Here is a 27,793-nt window from a genome sequence, read left to right as displayed (position 1 = left end):
TCCTTCCCACCGAGGGGAGGTGAGTAGAAAAAAGGGGGGGGGGTCTGGATGATGACGAAGGCCGCAGTGGTCTTCAACCTGTGGACCTCCAGATGTTTCAAAACAACAACTCCCAGCATGCCCGGACAGCCAATGGCTGTCCGGGCATGCTGGGAGTTGTAGTTTTGCAACATCTGGACATCCGCAGGTTGAAGACTACTGAAAGGGATTGACAGGCGGAGAGTTCACTCGAGTATAAGCCGAGGGGGGCGTTTTCAGCACGAAAAATCGTGCTGAAAAACTCGGCTTATACTCGAGTATATACGGTATTTCTTGAATAAAAATGTAAAACCTAAGCAAAAGTGGTACTAATAAAAACTACAGTTCAGGGTGCTTAAATTAGCCCTCATACCGCCCCATATACGGAAAAATGAGAAAGTTATAGGTGGTCAAAATAGGGCAATTTCAAACATACTAATTTTGTTAAAATAGTTTGAGATTTTTTTTAAGCGGTACAATAATAGAAAAGAATATAATCATGGGTATCATTTTAATCGTATCGACCCACAGAATAAAGAAAACTTGTCATTTTTACCGGAAAGTGTACAGCGTGAAAACAAAACCTTCCAAAATATACTAAATTGCGGTTTTCTTTTCAATTTTTTCCATATAAATAATATTTTTAGGGTTGCGCCGTACATTTTATGGTAAAATAAGTGATGTAATTACAAATTAAAATTGGTGATGCAAAAAACAAGTCCTCATTTGGGTCTGTGGAGGGAAATATAAAAGAGTTACGATTTTTAGAAGGCGAGGAGGGAAAAAAAGGAAACACAAAAATAAAATTGGCCTGGTCCTTAAGGGGTTAACATAAAGGGGTATTCCGGAATTTTTCTTTATTTGACTGTGCTACAGGGGCTGTAAAGTTAGTTCAGTTCATAATAAAAGTGTCCTGTACCTGTGTTTGATGGTGGTCTCGCAATTCTTATGTGATCTTTGCCCCCAGATTTTTAGCAGTAGACAAAATAATTGTTGTCTCTTTCCAGGTTGCAGTGCAGTCCAAGACATTACATCACTAGTCAGGTTTTGAGAGTGTCTGTGCTTCTATGGGTGGAGCAACCGCTGGGTGGAAGGGAGATCATTCACCACAGGGCTGCAGGGAATTGTAGTTTCAAGGACAGCACAGCTGTGCCGCAATGGGTGGGGTGGCTGATGTGTGGGACCTCCCACATAGATACAAGGGATCCTGGGGATTGTAGTTAGAAGGAGGGCACAGGAACAGGAAATTGCCAGTTCACACAAACAAGCCAGTAGCGTGAAGGAGGAGGGGGGGGGGGGGGCGGCACAGGACAAGGCCATTTACCACCAACACAAGTACGGATCATTAGTAAGCATGTCCATTACCGGCTGACAGTTAATTAGAAAAGTCACCTGATGTTGGATAACCCCTTTAATAACATATTAAAAGTGGATACACAACACTGTTAAATTTGGCTAAAATCAGTCAAGCAGAACGTAATGACTACCCCCATCATATGTTCTAGAGATAGCATGAGTAAAGCTTATGTGCTGCTGTGTCGGATCGATCCACTATTGTAGGTAGTGACTGTACATTGGTCACACCCCCTCCCATAGACTTGCATTGAGGGGGCGGGGCGTGATGTCATGAGGGGGTGGGGCTATGACGTCACAAGCTCTCGGGACCGGCTCCAGCATTCGGAACAGTTTGTTCCAAACACTAAGCAGTGGAGTACCCCTTTAAAGACCAAAGACGTGTATACATTTCATTGTACCATTAAGGGTGTATGGCGCAGGCTCTTGAAGTTTAACTCACTCCTATTTTCCATACAATAAACATAAACATATCTGTTATTGCCGAGTGCTATATTGTCAAAACTAGAGATGAGCGAACTTACAGTAAATTCGATTCGGCAGTTGATGATTGGAAAGCTGAACTAATTTATGCAGGAAAAGTCATCAACTGCCGAGCCGAGAAGTTCGTGACGAATCGAATTTACTGTAAGTTCGCTCATCTCTAGTCTGAACTATTAAAATAAAACATTATTAATCCTATACGGTAAACGTAGTAAACCTAAAAAAAATACCAAACCAAAGTCTGATCAATACCAAAACGGTACTGACTCAAACAACAGATTACGTCGCGAAAAAATGAGCCCTCACACAGCCCGGTGTATGGAAAATTAAAAAAAAGTCATAGGGGTCAGAAATAGTTTAGAATTTTTTTAAATTAGTAAAACATGATGCAAACTACCGTATTTATCGGCGTATAACACACACTTTTTATGCTAAAATTTTTAGCCTAAAGTCTGTGTGCGTGTTATACCCCGATACACCCCCAGGAAAGGCAGGGGGAGAGAGGCCGTCGCTGCTCGCTTCTCTCCCCCTGCCTTTCCTGGGGTCTAGAGCGCTGCTGTCGGCCCTTTTCACCCCCTGGTTATCGGCGCCGCTGCCCGTTCTGTCCCCCTGACTATCGGTGCCGGCGCCGATAGCCAGGGAGAGAGAAGCGGCGTGGACAGCCATGGGGGGGAAGAAAAGGGGCAGCGGCACCCATTGCCGGCGCCGCTGCCCCGTTGCCTGCCCCCATCCCCGGTGGCTTAATTACCTGAGTCCGGTCCGCGCTGCTCCAGGCCTCCGTCGTGCGTCCCCAGCGTCGTTGCTATGCACGGCGCGGCGCTCTGACGTCATGCGCCGCGCCGTTCAGCGCATAGCAATGACGCCGGGGGCGCACGACGGAGGCCTGGAGCAGCGCGGACCGGACTCAGGTAATTATGCCACCGGGAATGGGGGGAGGCAACGGGGCAGCGGCGCCGGCAATGGGTGCCGCTGCCCCTTCTCTCCCCCTGGCTGTCGGCGCCGCTTCTCTCTCCCTGGCTATCGGCGCCGGCACCGATAGTCAGGGGGACAGAACGGGCAGCGGCGCCGATAACCAGGGGGTGAAAAGGGCCGGCAGCAGGGCTCTAGACCCCAGGAAAGGCAGGGGAGAGAAGCGGGCAGCGACGGCCTCTCTCCCCCTGCCTTTCCTGGGGGTATATCGGGGTATACACGCACACACACGCACCCTCATTTTATCATGGATATTTGGGTAAAAAACTTTTTTTACCCAAATATCCTTGGTAAAATGAGGGTGCGTGTTATAGGCCGGTGCGTGGTATACACCGATAAATACGGTATATAAATTTGGTATTGTTTTAATTGCGCCAACCTAAAGTTTAAATAAACTGCTGCCAGAAAGTTAAACAGATTTGTAAATTGCTTCTATTAAACATTCTTAATCCTTCTAGTACTTATCAGCTGCTGTATGCTCCACGGGAAGTTTTCTTTTTGAATTTCCTTTCTGTCTGACCACAGTGCTCCCTGCTGACACCTCTGTCCATTTTAGGAACTGTCCAGAGTAAGAGCAAATCCTCATAGGAAACCTCTCCTGCTCTGGACAGTTCCTGAAATGGACAGTGGTGTCAGCAGAGAGCACTGTGGTCAGACAGGAAGGAAATTCCAAAAGAAAAGAACTTCCTGTGGAGCATACAGAAGCTTATAAGTACTGGAAGGATTAAGATTTTTTAACAGAAGTAATTTACAAATCTGTTTAACTTTCTGTCATCAGTTGATTTAAAAAAAAAAAAAATTGTTTCCAATGGAGTACCCCTTTAACCCCTTAAGGACGAAGGGTTTTTCCGTTTTTGCATTTTCGTTTTTTCCTCCTTACCTTTTAAAAATCATAACCCTTTCAATTTTCCACCCAAAAATCCATATTATGGCTTATTTTTTCGCCAACAATTCTACTTTGCAGGGACATTAATCATTTTACCCAAAAATCCCCGGTGAAACGGAAAGCAAAATCAATGTGCGACAAAATCGAAGAATAAAACACCATTTTGTAAATTTTGGGGGCTTCCGTTTCTACGCAGTGCATATTTTGGTAAAAATGACACCTTATCTTTATTCTGTAGGTCCATACGATTAAAATGATTCCCTACTTATATAGGTTTGATTTTGTCGTACTTTTCTGACCACCAATAACTTTTTTTTTTTTTTTTTTCCACGTACAGGGCGGTATGAGGACTCATTTTTTGCGCCGTGATCTGAAGTTTTTATCGTTAGGATTTTTGTTTTGATCTGACTTTTTGATCACTTTTTATTCATTTTTTAATGGAATAAAAAGTGACAAAAAATATGCTTTTTTGGACTTTGGAATTTTTTACGTGTACGCCATTGACCGTGCGGTTTAATTAACGATATATTTTTATAGTTCGGACATTTACGTACGCGGCGATACCACATGTTTATTTTTATTTACACTTTTATTTTTTTAATGGGAAAAGGGGGGTGATTCAAACTTTTATTAGGGAAGGGGTTAAATGACCTTTATTAACACTTTTTTTTACTTTTTTTTGCAGTGTTATAGGTCCCATAGGGACCTATAACACTGCACACACTGATCTCTTATACTGATCATTGTTATCCCATAGGGACCTATAACACTGCACACACTGATCTCTTATACTGATCATTGTTATCCCATAGGGACCTATAACACTGCACACACTAATCTCTTATACTGATCATTGTTATCCCATAGGGACCTATAACACTGCACACACTGATCTCTTATACTGATCATTGTTATCCCATAGGGACCTATAACACTGCACACACTGATCTCTTGCACAGATCACTGGCGTGTATTAACACACCTGTGATCAGTGTTATCGGCGCTTGACTGCTCCTGCCTGGATCTCAGGCACAGAGCAGTCATTCGCCGATCGGACACCAAGGAGGTAAGTATGGTCCCTCCTGGTGTCCTGTAAGCTGTTTGGGACGCCGCGATTTCACCGCGGCGGTCCCGAACAGCCCGACTGAGCAGCCGGGATAGTTTCACTTTCGCTTCAGACGCGGCAATCAGCTTTGATCGCCGCGTCTGAAGGGTTAATACAGGGCATCACCGCAATCGATTATGTCCTGTATTAGCCGCTCTGTGGAGTAATGATAGCGGGGTGCTGCAGCAGCGATCCCCGGGGTCCCCAGCAGCGGGACCCCGGCGATCTGACATCTTATCCCCTATCCTTTGGATAGGGGATAAGACGTCTAGGGGCGGAATACCCCTTTAATGAGTTAAGATTGCATGTTAATAAAAAGAAACCATCTCAAATTAGCAAAATAGCTTTTTCCTTTTTTTTTTCATTTTCATGTCAGCAGAGAGCACTGGTCAGACAGAAAAGAACTTCCTCTGTAGTATACAGCAAATGACAAGTACTGGAAGGGTTATGATTTCTAAATAGAAGTATTTTACAAACCTGTACAACTTTCTGACACCAGCTGATTTAAAATAAATCAAGTTTTCCACCGGAATACGCCTTTAAAGGGATTACATAGTTTTTGCACATGGTTGATATATAGGTGCGTTTTATGGATTTTATTTGGTTTGTGGACAACAAAACATTTTGCTCACTGCAGATGTTTCTTAATCAGTTATTGCTCCAAATTTCCATTTTTTGTTGATGACATGGGACCTTAAACAGTTCTATTATGTGCTTTTACTATTTGTCAATGAAACAAATTAAGAAAAGAAGAAGGCCTACTGTCCTGTGTGAATTCTTTGATGTTTCAGAAGATCCGACCTCCTAGAATAGCCTTTCCCACACACCGAGCACGAAAATGGCTTCTCCCCCGTGTGAGTTCTCTGATGTTTACGAAGATCAGATTTGTAGGAACAACATTTCCCACATTCTAGACATATAAATGGTTTCTCCCCAGTGTGAATTCTCTGATGGGCCATTAGAACTGTCTTTCGGTTAAAACATTTCCCACATTCCGAACATAAAAACGGCTTCTCCCCTGTGTGAATTTTCTGATGTTTAGTAAGCAGCGATTTTGCAGTAAAACATTTGCCACAATCTGGACATGCATATGGCTTCTCTCCTCTGTGAGATCTTTGATGGTGAACAAGATTGGATTTCACAGTAAAACATTTCCCACATTCTGTACATGAATATGGCTTCTCTCCTGTGTGAGTTTTTTGATGGTCAAGAAGACTTGACTTCCGAGTAAAATATTTCCCACATTCTGAGCAGAAAAAAGGCTTTGTCCCTGTGTGCAGTTTCTGATGTTCCATGAGAGTTGATTTCCGGGAAAAGTATTTTCCACATTCTGAACACAAAAATGGCTTCTCTCCCGTGTGCATTTTTTGATGGTGCGTAAGATTAGATTTTACATTAAAACACTTCCCACATTCTGAACATGAATATGGCTTCTGTCCTGTGTGAATTCTGGAATGTTTTACGAGAGCCGTTTGCTGAGAAAAACATTTTCCACAGTCAGAACATGAATAAGGCTTCTCCCCTGTGTGAATTCTGTGATGTTCAATAAGATGTATTTTTTTGGTAAAAGATCTACCACAATCTGAACATGAAAATGGCTTTTCCCGTGTGTGAATTTTCTGATGTCTGAGAAGATAGGAATTCTGGTTGAAACATTTCCCACATTCCAAACATGAATAAAGCTTGTCCCTCGTATGAGCTCTTTGATGGTCGACACCGCTTCTTTGACATTTATTTTGCTTAACAGTCTGTGATAAATCACAAAATAGGACTGGTTCATAATGATCAGATGAGAGATCTTGTCTGTGAAGGGCTGAGGGTGTATCTGGGATAATGGAATGTTCTTCATATGTATCTTGTGTGATATCATCATCTGCTTTATAATATGAAGATATAAGATTCTCCTCTGATCTCCGGGTACAGTCACCTGCCAAGAAAAGACAGTTTGTTATTTATCAATAATAGAACCTTAAAGGGGTATTCCGGCTTTATACATCTTATCCCCTATCCAAAGGATAGGAGATAAGATGTATGATAGCAGGGGTCCTGCCGCTGGGGACCCCCGTGATCTCAGTGAAGCCCCCAGCATTCTGTGCCGGGCGCTGCCTCCTAGATGGGGATGTGACATCATGGCCACGCCCCCTAGTGACGTCACGCCACGTTCCCCCCCATTCATGGCGCGGCATTGTCGCCACATCCCCGTCTAGGAGGCAGCACCTGGCACAGAATGCTGGGGGCTGCACCGAGATCACGGGGGGTCCCCAGCCGGATTACCCCTTTAAAGGGGTAGTCCAGTGGTGAAAAACGTATCCCCTATCCTAAGGATAGGGGATAAGTTTGAGATCGCGGGGGCCCCGACCGCTGGGGCCCCCTGCAAACTCTCTGTACGGGCCCCCAGCTCTCCGCCCAGATAGCGGGTGTCGACCTCCGCACGAAGCGGCAGCTGACACGCCCCCTCAATACATCTCAATGGCAGAGCCGGAGTTTGCCGAAGGCAGCGCTTCGGCTCTGCCATAGAGTTGTATTGAGGGGGCGTGTCGGCCGCCGCCTCGTGCGGAGGTCGACACGCCCCCTTCCCGCGGGCTGTCGGGGCTCCGTACAGGAGATCGCAGGGGGCCCCAGCGGTCGGACCCCCCGCGATTTGCAACTTATCCCCTATCCTTAGGACAGGGGATATGTTGCTCACCACTGGGTCACCACTGGACTACTCCTTTAATAAAAACCCTACAGGCTGATTTGGCCTTCCAGACAAGACATAAACTGGGTCTGGGTGATGTGAAATACCAACCAGCCGATGCCGCAGATCTCATAAAAAACACTTTTACTGGCACTCGAGCCATTTACCAATAGTCTGTAAGTATTTATGAAGGATGAAGCAAGTGTGGATCAGCTCACCCTCTGCAAATAGCGCGCGGACTTCGCCCAGGCAATAGTGGAAAGAGAGAATGTCCAGCGCTCGACTCGGGAACAATACTTTACTTAGGGTCCACAGGAGAACATACAGGAACACGGAGACGTGTGAAGCGTTTCGGCTTGTGTCACCAAGCCTTAGTCATACACTAAGAACATCACAAAAGATTCACATATGTAGGGGGCGGCCAGGTAAGAACTTTTACATCATCCAGAAACAGCAGTACCCACGGCATAAAGCAGTACATTAACGGCAATACCTCTGGAGTCATTTACTTATTTACATGCCGGGATTGCAATATGTAGGGTGTACTACTAACCCACTCAAAGTTAGAATGAGGAAACATCTTTCTGATGGTAACCATTTCCAATCGCGCCATGTATCTATGGTATCTAAACCTGTGGCAGAGAGACATGGAGGGGATCCATCATGCATGTCATTACAGGGTATAAAACAAAAAATCCTGGACCGTGAGGTCTTTTGGATTTTAAAAATAAATACGAGAGCCCCCTCAGGTCTGAACAGACGCCTTGACACCATTTTACACTACTAGTCCGTTCCTGAACTTTGTTACTTTCTAGCGTTAATATACCTCTTTGGTTCTTTACCCATCCTCCAGTATTTCATAAAGTTCTTTCTCCTGCTTGACCTGTAGGGAGGACATCATTTCCCCGTATATAAAAAATTATGTATATGACATATCCCCACCGGGTCATAATTATTATTGTTTTACAGCAATATGAGATTGAATGTACCGTGTATATAAACTCTATAAGAAACTTCCCCCCCCTTTTTAATTTTGGTGACAAGCCGAAACGCGTCACACGTCTCCGTGTTCCTGTATGTTCTCCTGTGGACCCTAAATAAAGTATTGTTCCCGAGTCGAGCGCTGGACATTCTCTCTTTCCACTATTTATGAAGGAGTACTGGAGGAGGTCTGAGGAGAATCCTGGACATTATAAGAAATGGACGCTACCATACAGCGCCTACCACTGCTACCGACTCGATTACCAGACAAATATGATTAAATAACAAAAGTGTTTTAAAGGAGATCTGTAGCGGTGATTTTTCAGAATCCCCTGTGCCCGGGCTGCAAAAAGTAACAAAACAAACTTTACCTCACCTTCCGACTTTCCCCCGTTGCGCCGCTATTGGTGTCCCGGTCCTCCGGTGCCAGTCTTCTTCCTGCTTCTTGGGGACGATGAGTCATGGCAGGCTAAATCTACCCGAGAATATTAGCCTCACATATTCTATGCACATAGTTAACAGGGACGCTCTTAGGGGTACCCCAACAAATGTTGCTTACTCAAGAGATTTATCAAGGGATTTAGAGGTTTTTTTGCCTACAAAATTCGCACAAAAAGTCACATGTGCGCGTAAGCAACTTTTCTTGCGACTTTTGTGGGTGAGCAAAAACTACCAGTCAGCCCTACCTAAGCAATTTTCAGTTTTCACTTTGCAGTGGTCGGGAATTTATCAAGTGCGAAAGTCGCGCGTAAACAAAATAAAGTCGCAAACCCCCTTCAAAAAGTCGCAATTGTAAGCCAGGTCAGACCAGGCTTACAAACTTGTTTTTGACAGCACTTTTAAAAAGTCCCACAAAAACTCACATCTACCACCCGCCCGCAAGTTGTTGGCACTACAACCTCTCAGCATGGTCCTCACTGTAAAGACACAACAGCTAGCGGCCAGGTGATAGATGCATTGGGTAGCCAGGGAGCTGGCTTCCGTGTCACCCGCTCACGCTGCAGGACTACAACTCCCAGCATGTCCTTATTGTGAGGACATGCTGGGAGTTGTAGTGGTGCGGTTTGGAAGGAAGATATGCGGGTGGGGTGATAAGTTTGTCACCCGCCCGCACATCAGGACTACAACTCCCAGCATGCCCTTACAGTAAGGACACGCTGGGAGATAAAGTCCTGCGGCGGGGGCCACATGACTACAATTCCCAGCATGTCCTTACTGTAAGGGCATGCTAAGAGTTGTAGTCGTGCGGCGGGGCAGGTGACAAGCTTGTCACCCGCCCACACATCTCCTGCACGAGCCGCACGACTACAACTTCCAGCATGTCCTTACTGCGAGGACATGCTGGGAGTTGTAGTCGTGCGGCGCGGGGGCAGCAGGAGATGTGCGAGCGGGTGACAAATGTACTAACCTATTTTTTTGTCTTTTTTTCTTCTCATTTCAGATCCGTGTATGCTGTGGACTACTTCGGATTCGATGGACTAGTACGATGACCAGCATTTTTTTTTTATATGTTAATAAAATGGTTAAAGTGTACCTTTTTATATATTAAAGATAAAGCCCAACTTTTCAATAGCTTTTATTAAAAATTTAAAAATGTTTTTTTTTTACTTTAAAAACTCCTCCACTAGGGGTCTTCCTAGCAATACTGTCAGCAAGCATTTGGGTCTCAGTGAGTGAGTCTGAAATCACAGTGCAGCCAGGACACATAGGAGCTCAGCGCAGCTCCCTGCCTGTCAGTCAAGCAGGCAGGAGGGAGGGAGTACTGAGCTCGTACACAAGCAGGGAGCGAACAGAGGGGATACATTCCTTCTTCTCTTTTACTGTTCCTCTCCACTTTCCACATGGCTAATTATATATGAACTGCTTATCTTGCTATGACAACCTCCCCTGCACTGTGCCTTCAACTGAGCTACTGAAGAGCATATAAAAAAGGTATTTTTGGGGGGTTTTAAAGCAAAATAAATTCAGAGATAGACTTAGAGTCAGGGACAGATAGGGAGGGGGATTAGGGAAAGTTTAGATGGTGATAGGCGCTCTTTAGCGAGGGCTTGTAGGGGAGTGTTTTAAAAAAAAAAATTCAAACGTGTTTTATTTTTTTTATTTACTTTTCAGGCTTAGTAGTGGAAGCGGCTTATAGACAGAGCCCATTACTAAGCCGGGGCTTAGCGCTAGCCCCAAAATAACTATCGCTAATCCCCAATTATTAACACAGTACCCATCGCCAAAGGGGTGCCAGCAAGAGCCGGTACCAACAGGCCCAGAGCGTCAAAAATGTCGCTCCTGGGCCTAGGCAGTAACAGGCTGGCGTTATTTAGGCTCGGGAGCACCAGTAACATTGGTCCTCGCCCACCCTGGTAATGTCAGGCTGTTGCTGCTTGGTTGGTATTTGGCTGAGAATAAAAATAGGGGAACCCTATGCGTTTTTTTTTTTTTGTTTTTTTTTTATATTTACTTATTTATACCAAAAACGTGTGGGGTTCCCCCTATTTTCATTCTCAGCCAGATAGCAACCAAGCAGCAACAGCCTGACATTACCAGGGTGGGTTAGGAACATTGTTTCTGGCTCTCCCTAGCCAAAATAATGCCAGCCTGTTACCGCCTAGGTCCAGGAGCGCCATTTTTGACGCTCCGGGCCTGTTGGTACCAGCTCTTCCTGGCACCCCTGTGGCGGTGGGTACTGGGGTAATAATTGGGGGGTTAGCGATAGCTATTTTTGGGGCTAACGCTAAGCTCTGGATTAGTAATGGACTCTGTCTATAAGACGGCTTCCACTACTAAGCCTGTAAAGTAAATTAAAAAAACACAGCATATTTATAAAACTTTTATTTTAAAAAAACACTCTCCCACAAGCCCTCGGTAACCATTTTATTAATATTAAACAAAAAATAAAAGCTGGTCATCGTAGTTAACCAAATCTGAAGTAGTCCACAGGATACACTGATCTATATATATAATTTATAAACTGCTAAATAAAATAAAGGGAACACTTAAACAACACAAGGTAACTCCAAGTCAATGACACTTCTGTGAAATCACACTGTCCACTCAGGAAGAACACTGATTGACAATGAATTTCACATGCTGTTGTGCAAATGGAACAGACAACAGGTGGAAATTATAGGCAATTAGCAAGACATCCTCAATAAAGGAGTGGTTCTGCAGGTGGTGACCACAGACCTCTTCTCAATTCCAATGCTTCCTGTTTGATGTTTTGGTCACTTTTGAATGCTGGTGGTGCTTTCACTCTAGTGGTAGCATGAGACGGCGTCTACAACACAAGTGGCTCAGGTAGTGCAGCTCATCCAGGATGGCACATCATTGCGAGCTGTGGCAAGAAGGTTTGCTGTGTCTGTCAGCGTAGTGTCCAGAGCATGGAGGCGCTACCAGGAGACAGGCCAGTACATCAGGAGATGTGGAGGAGGCAGTAGGAGGGCAACAACCCAGCAGCAGGACCGCTACCTCCACCTTTGTGCAAGGAGGAGCAGGAGGAGCACTGCCAGAGCCCTGCAAAATGACCTCCAGCAGGCCACAAATGTGCATGTGTCCACTCAAACGGTCAGAAACAGACTCCAGGAGGGTGGTATGAGGGCCCAACGTCCACAGGTGGGGGTTATGCTTACAGCCCAACACTGTGCAGGACATTTGGCATTTGCCAGAGAACACCTGTTCCCCAGACCTGAATCCGATTGAGCACATCTGGGACATCATGTCTCGCTCCATCCACCACAGACTGTCCAGGAGTTGGCAGATGCTTTAGTCCAGGTCTGAGAGGACATCCCTCAGGAGACCATCCTCCACCTCATCAGGAGCATGCCCAGGCACTGTAGAGAGGTCATACGGGCACGTGGAGGCCACACACACTACTGAGCCTCATTGTGACTTGTATTAAGGACATTACATAAAGTTGGATCAGCCTGTAGTGCGGTTTTCCACTGTGATTTTGAGTGTGACTCCATATCCAGACCTCCATGGGTTGATAAATTTGATTTCCATTGATAATTTTTGTGTGATTTTGTTGTCAGCGCATTCAACTATGTAAAGACGAAAGTATTTCATACGATTAGTTCATTCACTCAGATCTAGGATGTGTTAAGAAGTCTTCCCTTTACTTTTCTGAGCAGTGTGTGTGTGTGTGTGTGTGTGTATATATATATATATTTATATATATATATATATATATATATATATATATATAGATATGTATTGCATATTTTTTTTCCACAACTGCATGTTCTGAAGTCATTTATTGTTTTTTGCGTCTACTGGCAGACGACACGCCATCCACACTGAGAGAGCCAGGGTCCTGTCCCGGAGAACGTGGGGGGCCTCAGTGGTCAGGCCCCTCCGGGAGCACGCCACTGCTCTGTTCTCTAAGGTCATCATGGTGCAGAGTAATATGGCAATGAAGGCTGGAATCGAGGTTTATCAGCGATGAGATCTTCTTTTGTCTCGGATGCAATGGTAGCTGGAGATTGGTCTAAAGAACACGTGGGCCCTGCTTTAAAGGGGCCTTCACGAGAAAACGTCACACTGGTCTTCCTTCTCGGATTACGGTGTAGGTCATAGAACCAGTGGTATGGCCATTTCTCCGAAACAATCCATTAACCATTTTTTAACATGACATGTTGCTCATGCAAGCAGCCCGTGTGTCCTAAATGTGCTACCATGGCCTGCGGAGTCATCGGACATGTCTTCCATCAATTAGGTCAGAGATGTCATTGTACGGCAATTGCAAAGGGAGCTTCCTGCAGTGGATCTTGATAATTGACATGCCTAAGTGCATTCAGCGTGGCAGAACATTCTTTAGACAACTATTAATAACCTCACTGATAGCATGCGTTGGCACGTACATATCTGTGCATGGCACTTTTACTTGATATTGAATAAATTGAAATACATTTTTTTGCATTTGAATATCATAAATATGTCTATTGATTCTGTGATCTCCATAATTCCATGACTTCTCCTTCTAGGCATTGCAATTTGTTGAGAAGAGTAATTATTAACTGCACAATATTGCTGACATATATTATGTATATATCTGTGACTGTTCTCTGAATTTAATGGTTACTACTTACCTAGGCGGTTACCTGTAGGAATGTCCTCCTTATACTGCTCATTACCGCTCACATCTGTCTCTACTTCTTCTTCTTCCTTTATGTCTGTAGCATTAATATAGATCAGATCTTTTTTAGTAGGAATGTCCTCCTTATACTGCTCATCACTGCTCACATCTGTCTCTTCTTCTTCCTTTACTATTATGTCTGGAGCATTAACATTATTCAGATCTTCTCCCTGATTCATAAGCTGTGAAAGAAATATTGTAAAAGTTTCAGACAGTAGGATCAGTCATGTGGAATGTTTTATATGAGCAAAAAAGATTAATAATTGTCATAAGGACCAAAAATGACAGAAGGTGTTATCTGAGGAACATAGCTGCAGGTCTCCTAGCAGATGGACATAGATATTAAAAGATGAATTAATGACAAACTTAGAAACGTAATATTCTGCGGCCTAAACTTGTTTCAATGGATGGAGATTATCCCTGTGTATATCAGCAGCCTTGTTCTCAACTCCAAAAGTAGCTGTAAATGTTCAACGCAGCACATGACACAACATCCTCCAGTCAGAGGAGAAGCTCTACATTTCAGTGTGACATGAGCGTCCATGCATACAGTACTATATGCATCACTGCTCAAGGCCTTATTCCAACCAGCAGTCTCCATAGCCAGAAAACTGTGAGAAGATCCAGACAACATGTAATGTCTATGGTCGGCTTTATCCTGTCATCTCCACCTTTCTCATTCCACAAGTATAAAGCATATAATACTGTAGGATAAAACAAGACTGAACACAAGAGCTTCACAGCCCTTCTACAGATCATAGGGAATATCTCCATCTACCTGATCCTGATCCTGTGGAAGAAGAGGACGGGGACACCTCTCTGCTGCTGTTCTCTTACTGGATCTGACTGTAGGGGACACATACAGAGACTGAATTCATTCTTTACATACAAATAATGAGAGGACGTGTGTATATAGTCATGTCTATTACCTGCTGATGTGAGGGGCTGCTGATCCTCCATCATCACCTGATCCTTGTACTGATCCTTGTGTCCTTCTACATACTCCCACTCCTCCATGGAGAAATACACCGCCACGTCCTGACACCTTATAGGAACCTGACACACAATGATACAGTCATCACCCCGACCCCTCCAGTGGTGTTACTGTATAATGTCCCAGCATTCCCAGCAGTGTCACCTCTCCAGTCATCACCAGACCCCTCCATTACTGTATACTGTCCCAGCATTCCCAGCAGTGTCACCTCTCCAGTCATCACCAGACCCCTCCATTACTGTATAATGTCCCAGCATTCCCAGCAGTGTCACCTCTCTAGTCATCACCAGACCCCTCCATTACTGTATAATGTCCCAGCATTCCAGGTAGTGTCACCTCTCCAGTCATCACCAGACCCCTCCATTACTGTATAATGTCCCAGCATTCCCAGCAGTGTCACCTCTCCAGTCATCACCAGACCCCTCCATTACTGTATAATGTCCCAGCAGTGTCACCTCTCCAGTCATCACCAGACCCCTCCATTACTGTATAATGTCCCAGCAGTGTCACCTCTCCAGTCATCACCAGACCCCTCCATTACTGTATAATGTCCCAGCATTCCCAGCAGTGTCACCTCTCCAGTCATCACCAGACCCCTCCATTACTGTATAATGTCCCAGCAGTGTCACCTCTCCAGTCATCACCAGACCCCTCCATTACTGTATAATGTCCCAGCATTCCCAGCAGTGTCACCTCTCCAGTCATCACCAGACCCCCCCATTACTGTATAATGTCCCAGCATTCCCAGCAGTGTCACCTCTCCAGTCATCACCAGACCCCTCCATTACTGTATAATGTCCCAGCATTCCCAGCAGTGTCACCTCTCCAGTCATCACCAGACCCCTCCATTACTGTATAATGTCCCAGCATTCCCAGCAGTGTCACCTCTCCAGTCATCACCAGACCCCTCCATTACTGTATAATGTCCCAGCATTCCCAGCAGGGTCACCTCTCCAGTCAGCAGCTCCATCATCTTGTTGATCAGTTCTAGGATCTTCTGTTCATCCATTTCCTCATGTATCAGGGAGTGAGGTGGGGGCCCCGGGATTGGGCTCAGGGTTCTTCCCCGTCCTTCACACACAGGGGCCCGACAGCACCTACTAGAGGACTTCTTCACTACTGTGTAATCCTGTGTATGGAGAGACACATTAATATCACTACATACATTCCCAGAATCCCTCACCTCTCCAGTCATATCCATCTGTTATTCCATAGATAAGAATGAGGTCATGTGACATCACTCCCAGAATCCCTCACCTCTCCAGTCATATCCATCTGTAATTACATAGATAAGAATGAGGTCATGTGACATCACTCCCAGAATCCCTCACCTCTCCAGTCATATCCATCTGTTATTACATAGATAAGAATGAGGTCATGTGACATCACTCCCAGAATCCCTCACCTCTCCAGTCATATCCATCTGTTATTACATAGATAAGAATGAGGTCATGTGACATCACTCCCAGAATCCCTCACCTCTCCAGTCATATCCATCTGTTATTATAGATAAGAATGAGGTCATGTGACATCACTCCCAGAATCCCTCACCTCTCCAGTCATATCCATCTGTTATTACATAGATAAGAATGAGGTCATGTGACATCACTCCCAGAATCCCTCACCTCTCCAGTCATATCCATCTGTTATTACATAGATAAGAATGAGGTCATGTGACATCACTCCCAGAATCCCTCACCTCTCCAGTCATATCCATCTGTTATTACATAGATAAGAGTGAGGTCATGTGACATCACTCCCAGAATCCCTCACCTCTTCAGTCATATCCATCTGTAATTACATAGATAAGAATGAGGTCATGTGACATCACTCCCAGAATCCCTCACCTCTCCAGTCATATCCATCTGTTATTACATAGATAAGAATGAGGTCACGTGACATCACTCCCAGAATCCCTCACCTCTTCAGTCATATCCATCTGTAATTACATAGATAAGAATGAGGTCATGTGACATCACTCCCAGAATCCCTCACCTCTCCAGTCATATCCATCTGTTATTACATAGATAAGAATGAGGTCATGTGACATCACTCCCAGAATCCCTCACCTCTCCAGTAAGCCGGAAGAGTATCTGAAGGGTGAGGTTTATGATCCTGTCGGCCATCTTGTTCCTGTCTCTCTTCATCCTTGTTGGGTCAGGAGAATTATAAGCAGAGGATCCTAAATGTAAAAAACACTTAATTAATCTACATAGATATATCAATGTAGACAACATATACTGTGATGTTCCTAGCTTTGGCACCAAGCTGCTGATTGTGAATGGTCCATGTGTGGTGTCTTGAAGACCTGGGATTGGTCTAAGTCATTTTAGGTCCAGCCGCCCCCTCCTGAGGCCTGTGAGGTGATGAGCTGTGACTGGTGTGTAATATAGTGCGGGCCCCTAAGGCCTGTGAGATGATGAACTGTGACCTATTATACACAGTGCATTGTCCTTTATTGTGTTATCTAATACACACAGTGCACTGTCCTGTATTGTGTTATCTACTACACACAGTGTAAAGCCTCTGTTGTGTTATCTGCTATACACAGTGCACTGTCCTCTGTTGTGTTATCTACTACACACAGTGTAAAGCATCTGTTGTGTTATCTACTATACACAGTGTACTGTCCTCTATTGTGTTATCTACTATAAACAGTGTAAAGCATCTGTTGTGTTATCTACTATACACAGTGCACTTTCCTCTATTGTGTTATTTACTATATACAGTGCTCTTAACTCTATTGTGTTATGTACTATATACAGTACACTGTCCTCTATTGTGTAATGTACTATATACAGTACACGGTACTCTATTGTGTTATGTACTATATACAGTGCACTGTCCTCTATTGTGTTATGTACTATATACAGTACACTCTCCTCTATTGTGTTATGCACTATATACAGTACACGGTCCTCTGTTGTGTTATGTACTATATACAGTGCACTGTTCTCTATAATGTTACCTACTATATACAGTGCACTGTCCTCTATTATGTAATCTACTATATACAGTTTTTTAACAGTATGTCTCCTGCTGTTGCAAAACCACAACTCTTAGCATGTCTGGACAGCCAAAGGCATGCTGGGAGTTGTAGTTTTGGCACAGTTGGAGCTATGCTGTTTGGAAAACACTGTCCTAACCAATAAATTATTGTACATGTCAGCACATAGCAACAGATGGCGGCAAAGCACAATACACAAAGTTCCAAACTCTCAGCTTTCATGAGTCCACAGTATGATCATAGAGAGAATATCACTTACCTACATATACAACAAAACTGATCCTTTATCCGGACATTATATGATGGTACTGCAGGATGGTGACCGGCAGCGCCATAGATCACTGAGGGTGATAGTTGTGTCACATTAGATGTGCGGTGACCTGAGGAGGAGGAGGAGACCATCACTGATCTAAGATGTCTGTACGAATAAAGAACTCGAGAAATAATACTACACATCATCACATCTATATAGACATACACATACCTGTACAGAGCGTGTACTTACCCTGTGCTTACACCACCTGCCATGATGTCACAGTCATGTGATCAGTCACATGGAGGAGGAGGAGTCACATGATCAGGGGCTGCTGCTCTAGGCTCATCTGCTCAGTGTATGCAGGACTCTGCTGTGCTGGTTGTGATCGCTGCTGGATGAGCTGAAGTTATGTGTATGCAGCAGAGCTGTGTGTGTGTGATGTGCGTGGTGCAGAGCTGTGTATGTGTGTGTTATATATGTCTGCAGCAGAGCTGTGTGTAATGTGCATGTAGCTGAGCTGTATGTGTACACAGTAGAGCTGTATATGTGTATTGTACATGTAGCTGAGCTGTATGTGTACACAGTAGAGCTGTGTATGTGTAATGTACATGTAGCTGAGCTGTATGTGTACACAGTAGAGCTGTATATGTGTAATGTGCATGTAGCTGAGCTGTATGTGTACACAGTAGAGCTGTATATGTGTAATGTACATGTAGCTGAGCTGTATGTGTACACAGTAGAGCTGTATATGTGTAATGTACATGTAGCTGAGCTGTATGTGTACACAGTAGAGCTGTATATGTGTAATGTGCATGTAGCTGAGCTGTATGTGTACACAGTAGAGCTGTATATGTGTAATGTACATGTAGCTGTGCTGTGTGTGTACACAGTAGAGCTGTATATGTGTAATGTGCATGTAGCTGAGCTGTATGTGTACACAGAGCTGTATATGTGTAATGTACATGTAGCTGAGCTGTATGTGTACACAGAGCTGTATATGTGTAATGTGCATGTAGCTGAGCTGTATGTGTATACAGTAGAGCTGTATATGTGTAATGTGCATGTAGCTGAGCTGTATGTGTGCACGGTAGAGCTGTATATGTGTAATGTGCATGTAGCTGAGCTGTATGTGTACACAGTAGAGCTGTATATGTATAATGTGCATGTAGCTGCGCTGTATGTGTACACAGTAGAGCTGTATATGTGTAATGTACATGTAGCTGAGCTGTATGTGTACACAGTAGAGCTGTATATGTGTAATGTACATGTAGCTGAGCTGTATGTGTACACGGTAGAGCTGTATATGTGTAATGTGTATGTAGCTGAGCTGTATGTGTACACGGTAGAGCTGTATATGTGTAATGTGTATGTAGCTGAGCTGTATGTGTGCACGGTAGAGCTGTATATGTGTAATGTACAGGTAGCTGAGCTGTATGTGTACACAGTAGAGCTGTATATGTGTAATGTACATGTAGCTGAGCTGTATATGTGTAATGTGCATGTAGCTGAGCTGTATGTGTACACAGTACTGCTGTATATGTGTAATGTACATGTAGCTGAGCTGTATGTGTACACAGTAGAGCTGTATATGTGTAATGTGCATGTAGCTGAGCTGTATGTGTACACAGTAGAGCTGTATATGTGTAATGTGCATGTAGCTGTGCTGTATGTGTACACAGTAGAGCTGTATATGTGTAATGTGCATGTAGCTGAGCTGTATGTGTACACAGTAGAGCTGTATATGTGTAATGTGCATGTAGCTGAGCTGTATGTGTACACAGTAGAGCTGTATATGTGTAATGTACATGTAGCTGAGCTGTATGTGTACACAGTAGAGCTGTATATGTGTAATGTACATGTAGCTGAGCTGTGTGTACACAGTAGAGCTGTATATGTGTAATGTACATGTAGCTGAGCTGTATGTGTACACAGTAGAGCTGTATATGTGTAATGTACATGTAGCTGAGCTGTATGTGTACACAGTAGAGCTGTATATGTGTAATGTACATGTAGCTGAGCTGTATGTGTACACAGTAGAGCTGTCTATGTGTAATGTGCATGTAGCTGAGCTGTATGTGTACACAGTAGAGCTGTATATGTGTAATGTACATGTAGCTGAGCTGTATGTGTACACAGTAGAGCTGTATGTGTACACAGTAGAGCTGTATATGTGTAATGTACATGTAGCTGAGCTGTATGTGTACACAGTAGAGCTGTATATGTGTAATGTACATGTAGCTGAGCTGTATGTGTACACAGTAGAGCTGTATATGTGTAATGTACATGTAGCTGAGCTGTATATGTGTAATGTACATGTAGCTGAGCTGTATGTGTACACAGTAGAGCTGTATATGTGTAATGTACATGTAGCTGAGCTGTATGTGTACACAGTAGAGCTGTATGTGTGTAATGTACATGTAGCTGAGCTGTATGTGTACACAGTAGAGCTGTATATGTGTAATGTGCATGTAGCTGAGGTGTATATGTACACAGTAGAGCTGTATATGTGTAATGTGCATGTAGCTGAGCTGTATGTGTACACAGTAGAGCTGTATATGTGTAATGTACACGTAGCTGAGCTGTATGTGTACACAGTAGAGCTGTATATGTGTAATGTACATGTAGCTGAGCTGTATGTGTACACAGTAGAGCTGTATATGTGTAATGTACATGTAGCTGAGCTGTATGTGTACACTGTAGAGCTGTATATGTGTAATGTACATGTAGCTGAGCTGTATGTGTACACAGTAGAGCTGTATATGTGTAATGTACATGTAGCTGAGCTGTATGTGTACACAGTAGAGCTGTATATGTGTAATGTACATGTAGCTGAGCTGTATGTGTACACAGTAGAGCTGTATATGTGTAATGTACATGTAGCTGAGCTGTATGTGTACACAGTAGAGCTGTATATGTGTAATGTACATGTAGCTGAGCTGTATGTGTACACAGTAGAACTGTATATGTGTAATGTACATGTAGCTGAGCTGTATGTGCTCACCCCTCCAGAGGTAGGGGATTATAATCTGCTCTGATTACCCTTGCTACCCCATCACTTGTGTTTTCCTGTACCCTGTTCTGTGTGATTACTCTGACCTTCTAGACCACCTGGGAAGTAGGCATCTTAAGTTTAGTGTTATCGCTCTCACACTCTCAAATACGGTCACTGCAAGTTCAGCTTGGCATACCATGGCAAAGAACTTTCTAGGGATCTGAAAAAAGTGCTCTACATGAAGATGGCCTAGGCTATGAGAAGATTGGCAAGAGCCTTAATTGAGTTGCATCCCGGTGGGCAAGACCCCGCAGAAGTTTCACAGGACAGGTCCCACTCAGAACAGGCCTCGCATGGTCGACCAAAGAAGTTATGTGCACGTGCTTAGCGTCATATCCAGAGGTTTTCTTTGAGAAGTATATGTATGAATGCTGCCAGCATTGCTGCAGAGGTTAAAGGGGTTGGGGGGGGGATGGCAGCCCATAAAAAGAAACATGTTTGCAAAAAATGCTGCAAAATACACAGACCTGGAGGCAAGTGTGTCCATCAAGTATAGGTCTGAGGGAAGCAAGGACTCTCGCAAAGGACTGAAAACAACATTTTAGTACAGCAAAAACAAAGAACAGACAACTCCGAAGACCATGGGGGTGAATCCGTACAAGGCACTGTAGTACTTTGTATAGCTTTTTGTTTATTTATTTTTTTTATTTTATTCAGCCCATACGACTCGGTCTCCGTTTATATCTGTAGATTTATTTGTCTGTACCACTTCCATTTCCAGATGCTATGTAATAGGGACGGACACACAAAGTTTTAACTGGCTGAGGTTTGTGTCTTAAAGGGGCTATCCACCATAAAGTGATTTTAGTACTTACCTACCGGACAGTAATGGACGTGGTTAGGCCCCTTTCACACTATAGGTATCATCCTGCTTTTTTACTGCCGTTATTTTACAATAACATATGGAAAAAAAAAACGGAAGTAATAACTGGTAATAGCGGATGATAACTGATGACCATCATCCCTTATTTTTAATGGTTTTTTTCATAAAAAACTTGATGTTGTTCATCCGTTGTCATCCATTATTACCAGTTACATCCATTTTTTTACCCTTTTTTTTTTGTAAAGCTGTACTGAGCATGCTCAGTACAAAAAACGGATGTTAAAAAAACCTGACAATAACTGATGATAACAGATGTTTTTTTTTGAACATTCGGTTCCCATAGACTTCAGTGTTAAATTTTAACATCTGGTTTTTCACCAAAAATGTGTTCATGCACCGTCTTTTGTGCCGGCATAAGTAACTGACATTAGTAAAAACAGACATGCCTGATACAAAAGGATGGTCAATAAATCCCATTGACATGAATGAGATTTTTCGACGGCCGTTTTCAGGACTTTTTGCCGGGAGTAATAACGGAGGTTTTTTACAGGAAGATACCTGTAGTGTGAAAGGGGCCTTAGGAAGGATCCGCACTTGTCTTGGAGCTGAATGGCTTGTGAGTCCACCATAAAACTGTCGCTAACTTTTTGTGAAATGGCTATTTCCTGTTGGAGTTCCCTCCCTCCATCAAGTCCCAGGATCCCTTGTTTGTAAGTGTGAGGTCACTTTTCTTACTCCCACACATCAGCCACCCCACCCATTACAGCGCTCCTGGGACAATTCCTTGCAGCCTTGTGGAGAATAATCAGCCCCGGCGTCGGCTGACATGCCAACTATATAAAGCACCTTCGTCTGACACACCGGGATATTTAAAGGGATATTTCAGTAAAAAAATAAATGTTTTTTTAAATTTCATATCAACTTGCTCCAGAAAGTTAAACAGATTTGTAAATTACTCCTATTAAAAAAAAATCTTAATCCTTCCAGTACTTATCAACTGTTAAAGTTGAGTTGTTCTTTTCTGTCTGACAACAGTGCTCTCTGATGAAACCTCTGTCTGTCTCAGGAACTGCACAGAGTAGGAGCAAATCCCCATAGAAAACCTCTCCTGCTCTGGACAGTTCCTGAGACAGACAGAGGTGTCAACAGAGAGCACTGTGGTCAGACAGAAAAGAACAACTCAACAGCTGATAAGTACTGGAAGGATTAAGATAGATTAATAGAAGTAATTTACACATCTGTTTAACTTTCTGTCATCAGTTGATATGAATTATTAGTATTTTTTTAACTGGAATACCCCTTTAACCTCTTAAGGACCCATGACGTATGCGTACGTCATGAGTCCCGGTCCTGCGATATAACGCGGGGTCACACGGTGACCCTGCATCATATCGCGGCGGGCCCGGCGTCATAGTGAAGCCGGGACCCGCCTCTAATAGCGCGCGGCACTGATCGCTGTGCCGCGCGCTATTAACACTTTAGCCGCGTGCTCAAAGCTGAGCCGCGCGGCTAAAAACGAAAGTAAAAGTGCCCGGCTAGCTCAGGGAGCTGTTCGGGATCGCCGCGGTATAATCGCGGTATCCCGAACAGCTGTAGCACAGGAGGAGGTCTTCTTACCTTCTCCTGTGCTGTCCGATCGCCGAATGAATGCTTCAGGTCTGAGATCCAGGCTTGAGCAATCAATCGCCGAAAACACTGATTGATCCATTCCTATGGAGATGGATCAATCAGTGGTAAAGATCAGTACATGCAATGTTATAGCCCCCTATAGGAGCTATAATATTGCATAAGAAAAGTGTAAAAAAATCATTAACCCTTTCAATTATCCCTTCCCCTAATAAAAGTTTGAATCACCCGGCATTTCCAAAAATAAAAAAAAACATTATGTAAATAATAATAAAAATAAACATATGTGGTATCGGCGCGTGCGGAAATGTCCGAATTATAAAAATATACCACTTTTTAAACCGCTCGTTCAATGGCGTACGCGCCAAAAAATTCCAAAGTCCAAAATAGCGCATTTTTGATCACTTTTTATACCACAAAAAAGTGAATAAAAAGTGATCAAAAAGTCTGATCAGGACAAAAATGGTACCGCTAAAAACTTCAGATGACGGCGCAAAAAATGAATCCTCAAAGCGCCCTGAACACAGAAAAATAAAAAAGTTATAGGGGTCATAAGATTACCATTTTAAATGTATACATTTTCCTGCATGTATTCATGATTTTTTTCGGAAGTGATACAAAATCAAACCTATACAAGTAGGGTATCATTTTAACCGTATGGACCTACAGAATAAAGAGAAGGTGTCATTTTTGACAAAAAATTTACTGCGTAAAAACAGAAGCCCCCAAAACTTACAAAATAGTGTTTTTTCATCAATTTTGTCGCACATTGATTTTTTTTCCCGTTTCACCGTAGATTTTTGGGTAAAATTACTGATGTCATTACAAAGTAGAATTAGTGACGCAAAAATTAAGCCATGATATATAATTTTAGGTGAAAATTTTTAAGAGTTATGATTTTTTAAAGTTAAGGAGGAAAAATTGAAAATGAAAAAACGGAAAAAGCCCGGGTCCTTAAGGGGTTAATGCCCAGGAGGAAGCCATGAGCCCTTGTGGTTCCTTAGTAGCTTCGTCTAAAAGGGACATTGAACTTGGACCCTGGCAGATGCCTTCTGGCCATAGCCCCGCCCCTCATTACATCACACCCCACCCCCTCAATGCAAGTCTATGGGAGGGGGCGTGACGACTGTCACGCCCCCTCCCATAGACTTGCATTGAGGGGGCGGGATGTGACATCATGAGGCGGCGTGGCGATGACATCACGAGCTCCTGGCGCCGGCTCCAGCATTCGGAACAGTTTGTTCCAAACGCTGAGCAGCGGAGTACCCCTTTAAGCATGTTTCTCAGAAAAACAACTCAACTTCAACAGCTGATAAGTACTGGAAGGATTAAGATTTTTTAATAGAAGTAATTTACACAATAAAGTTTAACTTTCTGTCACCAGTTGATATGAAATTTTTTTTTTTTTAAGTGGAATACCCCTTTAATGCCCAGGAGGAAGCCATGAGCCCTTGTGGTTCCTTAGTAGCTTCGTCTAAAAGGGACATTGAACTTGGACCCTGGCAGATGCCTTCTGGCCATAGCCCCGCCCCTCATTACATCATGCCCCACCCCCTCAATGCAAGTCTATAGGAGGGGGCGTGACAACTGTCACGCCCCCTCCCATAGACTTGCATTGAGGGGGCGGGGTGTGACATCATGAGGGGACGTGGCTATGACATTACGAGCTCCCGTTGCCGGCTCCAGTGTTCGGAACAGTTTGTTCCAAACGCTGAGCAGCGGAGTACCCCTTTAAGCATGTTTCTCAGAAAAACAATGTAACCTTGAATGAGGATTGGAGGGCTCCGGCTACCTACATTATGCCCCCCGCCCCCCCACACTATAATCCCCAATGTTTGCTGTTCCCTCCTGTTCATGGCACTGCACCATGGTGTCCAGACATCCTCAGGATATCATTGCATTCAAGAAAAAATCAAGAGTCCTCGCTGTGTCATGAGCGGTGCCGTGAGATCAGTGGAACACCTTAAAGGGGTACTCCTGTGAAAAACATTTTTTTTTAAATATTTTATCAACTGGTTTTTATAGACTTGCAAATTACTTCTATTTAAATCTTAGTATTTACCAGCTGCTGTATACTACAGAGGAAGTTGTGTAGTTCTTTCCAGTCCGACCACAGTGCTCTCTGCTGACACCTCTGTCCAGAGCAGGAACAAATCCCCATAGCGAACCTCTCCTGCTCATGGGCAGAGGTGTCAGCAGAGAGCACTGTGGTCAGACTGGAAAGAACTACACAACTTCCTCTGGAGCATAGAGCAGCTGATAAGTACTGGAAGGATTAAGATTTTTATATAGAAGTAATTTACAAATATGTATAACTTTTTGGTACCAATTGATTTTAAAAAATTATTTTTCACCAGAGTACCCCTTTAATGGGGTATTTCGGCCAAAGACATCTTATCCTTTTGGATAGGGGATAAGATGTCCGATCGTGGGGGGCCCGCCTCTGGGACCCCACCTCGATCACAGTGCAGTACCCGCATTCTAAACCGGGCTGCTGCTCCAGTCTAGGGAACCTCCGGGACTGGAGACGGGACATCACACCACCCCCCCTCTATTCACATCTATGGGAGGGGGCGTGACGGCAGTCACGCCCCCTCCCATAGAAGTGAATGGAGGGGGCATGACGTGATGTCACGTCTCCAGTCCCGGGAATCTTAAAGGGGTACTCTGGTGGAAAACTTTATTTATTTATTTATTTATTTATTTTTTTTAAATCAACTGGTACCAGAAAGTTAAACAGATTTGTAAATTAATTCTATTAAAAAAATCTTTACCCTTCCAGTACTTTTTAGCAGCTGTATGCTACAGAGGAAATTCTTTTCTCGTTGAAGATCTTATTTGTCTTGTCCACAGTGCTCTCTGCTGACACCTCTGTCCGTATCAGGAACTGTCCAGAGCAGGAGAAAATCCCCATAGCAAACCTAGGCTGCTCTGGACAGTTCCTGAGGTGTAAGCAGAGAGCACTGTGGACAAGACAAAAAAGAAATTCAAAAAGAATAGAATTTCCTCTGTAGCATACAGCTGCTAATAAGTACTGGAAGGGTAAAGATTTTTTTAATAGAAATAATTTACAAATCTGTCTAACTTTCTGGCACCAGTTGATAAAAAAATAAATAAATAAGAATTCCACCGGAGTACCCCTTTAAAGCTATACATTTGGCTTGTAGCACAACGTGCAAACGCCCTCTGATGGTTTGTGTATACGCCCTAGGCTTGGTTTGGGACGTCCAGTACAAAACGGATCGGTCCGCACTATTCTTCTCATCCGATGACCCGTCTTTGCACTTCTTGCTGTCATTTCGGTTTGTTGTTGGTCTCCTGACCACTGGGACACAACGTTCAACAGTAAGTAATCCGCCAGAGTGATAAACCAAGACTTTCCAGTTCAACGATTCTATCCCCCAGTGGTGATAGCTGGCACGTCGTCAAATAGGAAGCGTCGCGTAATCATATCGTTCTCACCTGATCTGATTTCAGAGGTTTCATGTGGTCGAAAAAATGTTTTGCTACCATTGGAGCCCATCCCAAAAGCCATAGGTCGTAGCAACACCTGCTACTTCTTTGATCTACGTAACTAAATGGATTGTCCTTCTCAGTGTTGCAACTTCAGTGTTGCGGCGTGTACATTCAACACGGCAGACACTAGAGTCTGAAGAGATTGCCCGGCCCCATATCATATTTAAAGGGGTACTCCACTGCCCCAGCGTTCTGACCATTTAGTTCCGAATGCTGGCTGCAGGGGTCGGGACATCATGGCCACTCCCCCTCAATGAAAGTCTATGGGAGGGGGCCACGCCCCCTCCCACAGACTTGTATTGAGGGGGCGTGGCCATGATGTAATGACTCCCGCAGCCGACAACGAACGCTGGGGCAGTGGAGTACTGATTTAAAGGGGTACTCCACTGGAAAACCTTTTTCTTTTAAATTGACTGGTGCCAGAAAGTTAAACAGATGTATAAATTGCTTCTATAAAAAAAAAAAAAAAATCTTAATCCTTCCAATACTTATCAGCTGCTGTTTAAAACACAGGAAGTTTTTTTCTTTTTGAATTTCCTTTCTGTCTGACCACAGTGCTCTCTGCTGACACCTCTGTCCATGTCAGGAACTGTCCAGAGCAAAAGAGGTTTGCTATGGGGATTTGCTCCTACTCTGCACAGTTCCTGACATGGACAGAGCACTTGTGGTCAGGCAGAACGGAAATTCAAAAAGAAAATAACTTCCTGTGGAGCATACAGCCGCTGATAAGTACTGGAAGGATTGGGATTTTTTTTATAGAAATCATTTACAAATCTGTTTAACTTTCTAGCACCAGTTGATTTAAAAGAAAACTTTTTCCAGTGGAGTACCCCTTTAAAGGTTATCCAATGAAGCTCCACCCAAACTATCCAGTTACACAACATCTGCTTCAAAAAGACTAATAAGTAGAAGAAAGAAGAAT

General features: G+C 43.8%; 1 protein-coding gene and 1 long non-coding RNA gene across 2 annotated transcripts in view; both read right to left on the bottom strand.

Moving 5' to 3' along the window:
- Window positions 1–5,395: 5,395 nt before the first annotated feature.
- The window catches only part of LOC130295636 (zinc finger protein 850-like), a 121,705-nt gene continuing 99,307 nt past the window's right edge, over window positions 5,396–27,793 (bottom strand). The window contains exons 20-24 of the mRNA XM_056546600.1: window positions 21,004–21,100; window positions 14,527–14,650; window positions 14,376–14,443; window positions 13,551–13,779; window positions 5,396–6,741 (exon numbers count right to left, since the gene is read on the bottom strand). Of these exons, the coding sequence (XP_056402575.1) occupies window positions 5,573–6,741; window positions 13,551–13,779; window positions 14,376–14,443; window positions 14,527–14,650; window positions 21,004–21,100 (1,687 nt within the window). The 3' untranslated portion in view covers window positions 5,396–5,572. The remainder of the gene's footprint in view (window positions 6,742–13,550; window positions 13,780–14,375; window positions 14,444–14,526; window positions 14,651–21,003; window positions 21,101–27,793) is intronic.
- On the bottom strand, window positions 15,566–18,134 carry LOC130297387 (uncharacterized). The gene is made up of 4 exons (XR_008849505.1): window positions 18,104–18,134; window positions 17,858–17,978; window positions 16,661–16,773; window positions 15,566–15,720 (listed from the first exon to the last, which is right to left on the bottom strand). It is a non-coding gene; the product is annotated as an uncharacterized LOC130297387 (long non-coding RNA).

This window comes from Hyla sarda, chromosome 1 (assembly GCF_029499605.1).
Source record: "Hyla sarda isolate aHylSar1 chromosome 1, aHylSar1.hap1, whole genome shotgun sequence".
In the NCBI taxonomy this organism is placed as follows: Eukaryota; Metazoa; Chordata; class Amphibia; order Anura; family Hylidae; genus Hyla; species Hyla sarda.
This window is presented reverse-complemented; position numbering and strand designations above follow the sequence as displayed.